Source organism: Alosa sapidissima, chromosome 10 (assembly GCF_018492685.1).
Source record: "Alosa sapidissima isolate fAloSap1 chromosome 10, fAloSap1.pri, whole genome shotgun sequence".
Taxonomy (NCBI): Eukaryota; Metazoa; Chordata; class Actinopteri; order Clupeiformes; family Clupeidae; genus Alosa; species Alosa sapidissima.
In genome coordinates, this window is record NC_055966.1 from 25465717 (window position 1) to 25472767 (window position 7051).

The following is a 7051-nucleotide window of genomic DNA, read 5'->3' on the forward strand; positions in this document are numbered from 1 at the left end:
AGAGACAGCATAAACTTTCCAGAGACAAAAACCGAAAGGCCCTGATGTTAAGCAACTATCAATCACGCCATTATCAACAACCTGGTACCAACCACTTACCCCCACACATTCCCTTTTCAACATCGTTTCACTGTGCAGGACCAAGGTTAGCGCTTACCCAGAGTAGCCTAATTACATAGCCTGTTGCCCAGTAATTACCAGCACTGCACACCCCTGTTAATGAATCGTATAACCTCTACACTGAAGACTGTTAAATTATAGTGTGTTTTACCTTAGTCAAAGATCTCATAACCTCATGGCCTACTAAAGACTGTGTTCAACCAATGTGTTTCACCTTAGTCAGATCTTTTAGCCACCTTAGTCAAAGACACTTTAGGGCCACCACACCTTTCTCCTAGACAGGGTGTTTTCTATTGTGATAGCTCTGCACAATTTGCAATCAGTTTCAAGGCTAGCCTAGGCCTACTACAGTTCGTTTCCCTAATCAAGTCAAAAAGAGACATGACTGCATGAAATAATACATAACTCACACTGCTATGGAATAAGCTCGCCTTTTCATAGGCTACAGGCTAATGAACTTGAGGATATACATTTCTCCTTCACAAATTCAACTGTCATTAATCTTGTATTAAAGATGACTCCGAAATGGACTCGTTCCCTTAGACTAGGCCCTTAGAATTTACGATAGAATATTAGTTCAAAACAAAGCCTAAAGTTCCAAATTTCGCGCTAGAATATCAAACTGACAATCTTGCTGGAAGCGTTTTTGTAGGCTACATTGATTCATTTAGCAGTTTATCTAACAGAACATAATGTGGGTAAATGTTACTGAACTATAACCTAATAGTAGCCTAGTCTTTCATCAGCGTTAGTGAGACGAGTCCTATAGCGCAATCGTCGCCCTGCTACAGCTTACTGATAAGGGCGCATGACAGTTCTGACTGGTAGCCTATCACTGCGCTGCCTTCCAACCTTTCTATGTGTCCGATATCGGCGCATCCACTTGTTGAGTTCAAACAGTCCAGTCAGTGGTAGGCCCACACTATTTAAAGGGCGGAAACATGGCACGCGGTTTGGTCAAAGGAGAATCGGTCGAGTCGGAGATGCATAAGTCAGAAGACCAAAGTAAGACCTTTGTTTACACGAAGAAGAGGGGGTATGATGTCACACGCAACCCCTACCTCAACAAGGTAACAACACAAAACCTTTTGTGTAGTCCTACCGCAAGTTCTCGTTAGTTTCAGCACGGTTGCTATGCCCAGTGCCGCTCATGCTCTGTACCAACACGGTTAAGTATATCGATGTTGTGACAAGCTATATTTAGATTTAAAGGAGCCACGCACCTATTCTTGCCTAGATTGAGCCTCCGAAATCCCCATAGAGGTCCTGTTAGCTATTCAAGCAGAGCGTTTAGGTAATAAAATGTGGCACGTTTAACACTGCCAACAAATAGAAACTAGCCTATCTAATGAATATAGATCACGTTTTTAATTTGCTTTGAACTCACATACAGCTTATCTCTTACATTATGCCTAATAATGATAGTTATAGCCTCCTTCAGCTGGGTCTTAGGTGATGTAAACCATAGACTGTATAATGTAAACCACGGATGAGGAAGTGATCATTTAAGATTATGCAATGGCAAATTGTTAAGTAAACGTTATGTATCAGATAGTATATATTTTATTTTATAACCATGCACTTGTGCTTGTGTTAAAGTGTCAGAAGTGGTTTGCTTGTGAGAACTAGCAAACAGGGGATTTATAGTTTTATAATGGGGTGATCTCAATGTAATAACATCGTGCTGTGAGGGTGCGTTAGACTTATCAGAGCATAAGGCAACAATTGTCTTTGGAATTGATTGTATCCGTCACTACAGTGCAACTTAAATTGCCATGAAGGTTTAAAGTGAGACCTTTTAACTTCAGAGAGGTAACAATGCAAGCAATGTGAGGACACCCTATTTGAAAGTATGAAAAGCACAACAAAAGAGCATAAAGAATGCTTCAACAGTGGAAAAGACAAGAACAGAGCTCTAACCCGAATGAAATACCTTGTAATCTGTCAATAGAAACATTGATGAGGAAGTATGACTAAGCTTAGATTTCAGGCATTGTAGGGGAAGTGAAAGGGATATCTTAGAGACAGGCATTGTTAAGTTTATGTGTTAAAAGTAAAAACATACCAGGTGTGTGCATTTTCTAACTGGGACTTAACTGAAGTAAGAGTTTAAATATTTTGTAAAAATGAATTAAATAAACCATCTCTTGGACTCTTCTCGAATCATGCTGCGCTAAATGTATCAACACACCCTGACTGTTAACAGGATTCTTCTGGAGAGACTTCGCTTCTTGAACATTATTTTGCATTCACAGCACATTGAAAGGAAGGACATAGTGGAAGTTTGCAAGAACTGCTGATGGATCTCTATCTTACTGTATAGTCTCTCTCTCTTATACAGCCCTGTTTGGCTCTCTCATTACAGTGCACGTAGCACGTAGCAGGTAGTCTGTTGCTGTGTTACTTAATGGGCTTTAGGTTAGGGCTAAGTTTAGTTCTGTACTGTTACACGCAATGTGTTGGAAAGTTCATCCCTGGCTTGTTATCATTAAGAAGTCAGCTGGTCAGGGCTTTTGGGCTTGACTAGAATTGTGATATGTTTGAAGGACTGAAAATATATTTGGTGATGGATATTTTTACAGATATGCCTAGTCATTTGGCCTTTCAGATTGTTTCCAAATCTCAACGTCATCCGGAACGACCTAGATAGATAGATATACTTTATTGATCCCTAGGGGGACCTCTTGTTCCTCGTGCTGTGTCCCTGCCTTCTGGCATAACAGTTGTTTTACCTTGAGATCGCCGAAGTGAAGACATATTACAACATCGCTGTGACCTGCAGGGTCAGTAAACTTAATGGCTGCTGGCTTCATTTCACTGTCCAAGGTCCTGATCAAGCACTGGAAAACAAGGCATGCAATCAGTGTGCTACCATCTAGGGTGTTGCAAACAAATAGAGTCTAACAGTGTTAAGGAAATTGGTCTTGCTAGATCTATTTTGAGATAGAAAATAGCCTATATGTTGCATTTTCACACATTACCCCCTTACGATGTTCACAGTCTTCCTAGTTTATAGAGCTTCTATTGTCTTGTAAGACCTGGTGAAACTACACTGTGCACAACTTACCTATGCTGTAATCACCTGATTAATCCCTTGATTAAATAGAACTTGAAAAGCTTTGGAAAAGCCGAATGGATCTTCATTCAGTTGGCGTACGTGCAGTTCTAAAGCACAATGGCCTGGTAAAGCTGTTCTGCTCAATAAACTCAACAGCCTGCCTGTCTGTCTGGCAATACATCTTTCTTCCTGCTTGCTACTTTTCTGGTGGCCTGCCCGTTTGTTTGCTTTCCCCTGTCTGCCTGTCTGCCTGTCTGCCTGTCTGCCTGTCTGCCTGTCTGTCTGTCTGTCTGTCTGTCTGACTACAGCTGGTTGCCTCACTATAGATAAGGCCGTAGTCAGTGCAGATCAAACATGTCTGTTGGATCGCCGCCAAAAAGCAGGGCCCTGCTGACAACACATAACGCTGTCTGTCATGAAGGTTTATTACTCTAGCTTTGGCACAGGTGTGTGTGTGTGTGTGTGTGTGTGTCTGTCTGTGTGTCTGTCTGTGTGTGTGTGACTGTGTGTGTGTCTGTGTGTCTGTGACTGTGTGTGTGACTGTGTGTGACCGTCTGCGTCGGTGTCTGCACACCAACCTATCTATGAATTCCTGAATGTGTATCTCTATCTATTTCTCTCTCTCTCTCTCTCTCTCTCTCTCTCTCTCTCTCTCTCTCTCTCTCTCTCTCTCTCTCTCTCTGTATCTGCCTCTATGAGTTCCTGTGTGTGTGTGTGGACACTTGCTCCCTACTTGCGCTGTAAAGGGAATATATTGGGGAAATGAGGTCACATTTCTCAAGCTCCAGGTGTGCTCTAGGAGGTGGTGCTGAGTGACGTGTAATGGGGTGAATGCTTTCTGGATGACGGCAGTCCGCTCACCCCTTCACTCCCCGCATTCCCTTTATATTGCCACATAAGAACAGGTGATATGGCTCTCATAGCTAATTGATGTAGGTCACTTATTATGTACTGTTGCAATATTTATTTTAGATATAGGCTAGCTGTTTTAAATATTTACAATGATAATAGAGGGCTTATACACACAGTAGAAACACATGTATATCATCTTAGTTTTTCTAGGTTGATATTTATTAATCCAGATAACTTTCTCTCATACGCCTAATTTGGCATTATATTCTTGGAATTCATGGGTCATGGAATGATACGTACATACAACATAGATAAGATACGTACATAACATACATATGTTCATGGTTTGATACACATTCTCTTTCAGTTTAAAAATGGCTGCTTTGAATTGGAGTGTCATCTCCTTTGTACTTTACAGTATGTGTAGCATTTCTAAGATTTGTACATTTCTGCAACTCTCTCTTTTCTAAAGCTCTCTTTGCAAAGAGATGCAAGCTCAGCTCAGCTCTGAAGGCCTGACGTCCTTCTAGAGCTATTGGTCTGTTTACGCCTCATTAGTGTGAATGGGCTGTTGTGTACTTAGAGAACACTGGAGAAAAAGCCCTTACTTGGCCAATGATTGGCCTCTGTGTGTTCGCCCTGCCTGCATGAATGTGACGTTGTGTGCTCTCAGACCAAATCGGGTCCCTCTGGTAAACCTGTTTTAATTCACTAAGCTTTTAAATTATTTTTGTACGGAGAAGGCTCATATTAAGCTGAACTGAGCTTCACCCCTCAAGTTGACTGGCAGTCATGTTGTGGTGTGACAGAGCGAGATAAACACCTTTTTCAGACAGAATTAATTAAATTCCATTTGATTTTTAATAAGCTTTGCTATTGGTTGATTAAAGGCACCCTTAACAAGATTTGCTCTCGGGGTCCCCATCTGGTTAAGAAGTGCAGTAATAAACAAACTAATTATGCGTCTTTTGCAACAAAGTATAATCATAACTCCGATAAAGGGAATGCACCGAAAGCAGTCTGTAGAAAAAAATCTGTGAATTCAGCTGTTTTACATTACGATTTCGTCATGTTATGAGGTTATGATTTTGGAAACGTTATTGAAGGTCAAAAACTGTTAAGGGTGCCTTTAAAAAATACTCAATTTAATTCATTTCTGTGATATTCAGTTATAGGGTTTCTCAAATCAACAGTATTATTCAGACAGGCACACAGTATCATTCTGTGCCTGTGGGTCATTTTTGACCTGCATATTCCCAGTGCCCCTCTTTGCTAGACAAACTTCTCTATTTTCTTCCGTTTCTTCTGGATGGAAGTGGCTCCTCAGTTCAGACTTCATAAGCTGACATCAGAGCCAGAGTGTCATAGTTCTAGAATCTGGATTCATGGTTCACATGTGTCAGTTCTGCTAGAGCTCTACTGTCAGGGCCTGTTCTCTCTGAACACTGAATGAATGTAGCAGACATGTATGGTGCTTTCAAGTTTTTATGGCACACATTGTTTATTTCCTATGTGTCTTATGTCTCTGCGCTCTTAATGAGCTGAGGTGAATGTTATTGGTTTATTAGGTTGTTTTTGAAAGAGAGCGCAGATCGGGAAGGATTAATTTCAAGCCAACAGCCTTCATTACTGGGGCATGACCAGCAGACTTTCTGTGAGGTGATGAGATGGAGAGAGAGCTTTTTGGCTGTTGTCATTCTCAACCACACATTTTCTTATGGGCCCAAAAAAACAGAGAACTTTAAGGGAAGGGTTTTGTCACTTGGCCTAAATTTTGCTTATAATGAGACGTTCAGTTAGATGTGACAAAATGTGCGCCAAAAGTGAGCACAATCAGTAAGCGTATGAACAACAGGCCGCCTTACATCTGAGAGCACAAGCTAGAGTTTGTCACATATGGTGATTTACTGAGCTTGTTTATGTAGGGGGAAGCCTAACCACTAATTGTTGTAGAAAGACTGGTCTCCATGGAGCCGTGTGTGTGTGTGTGTGTGTGTGGTAAGAGGAGACTGAGGCGTCCTTCTTCGCTGCCGAGGGAATTGGGTTTCATGTGATCTACCTGATATCTAACTATTACAAGGCGGGCCCATAGCAACCACTGTCAGGTGAAGACACACACACACACATACACATATACCTCAATCACACCCTCAAGGTTTATTGCCTATGAGGGGAAAAACAGGCCCTCTTCATGCTCCAGGGTTTGAAGCGTCCACTGTCAGGAGCGGCCGAAACCCAGGATGAGGAAATGAAACGGGAAGGTCGGAAATGCCCCCTAAAGCACACGTAGCAAGGTCACACAGTCAGGCCTCTGTGGCACAGCAGTGGGGCATTGTGGCCTTCCCAGGGGTCGTGTGTGTGTGTGTGTGTGTGTGTGTGTGTGTGTGTGTGTGTGTGTGTGTGTGTGTGTGTGTGTGTGTGTGTGTGTGTGTGTGTGTGTGTGTGTGTGTGTGTGTGTGTGTGTGTTCTCCCATCTAAGCAGGGTATAGATTGAGGACAACACTTTAATTGAGGCTGTGGGACCGAGGTGCTGAAAGCCAGAGGCCATGTGTACACAGAGCGTGAGTGGCTGCTCAGCTAGGCTATACTTACACAAACTCCTAGTATCTACACATACACACACACACACATTCACACGCTTTTGACATGGGAAGCGACACTTGCTAGTATTCAGTTGATTTTTAATAAGCAGTGAGCCGGTAGCGTGGAGTAGGCGGGTGATTTGGGTGGTGTGGTGGGTTGTGTGGTGTGGCGGGTTGTCTTTGGGTTGGCTCCAGAATGTGTGGTGTTTGAGCACTCTGTCCAAATGATGTGTTGACACAGGAGAGTGTGAGTGTGTGTTTATTGTATGCAGAGTGTTGCATAGGGAAAAAGGGTACACTGGAACACAAACTCATACAAACAAATACACACACACGCGTACACACACACACGCGTACACACACGCGTATACACGCACACACACACACACACACACACACACACACACACACACACACACACAATATAACAACATGAGAG

The 7051-nt window shown here is 42.4% G+C and overlaps 1 protein-coding gene across 2 annotated transcripts in view; it reads left to right on the forward strand.

The window, feature by feature from the left end:
• The first annotated feature begins 765 nt into the window (after positions 1–765).
• me1 (malic enzyme 1, NADP(+)-dependent, cytosolic) overlaps positions 766–7051 on the forward strand; it is a 108506-nt gene continuing 102220 nt past the window's right edge. Inside the window, exon 1 of one of the 2 annotated variants that reach the window (XM_042106510.1) lies at positions 766–1190. In XM_042106510.1, coding sequence (XP_041962444.1) covers positions 1062–1190 — 129 coding nt within the window. In that variant the 5' untranslated portion in view covers positions 766–1061. The remainder of the gene's footprint in view (positions 1191–7051) is intronic. The other variant, XM_042106509.1, reaches the window with a different exon arrangement.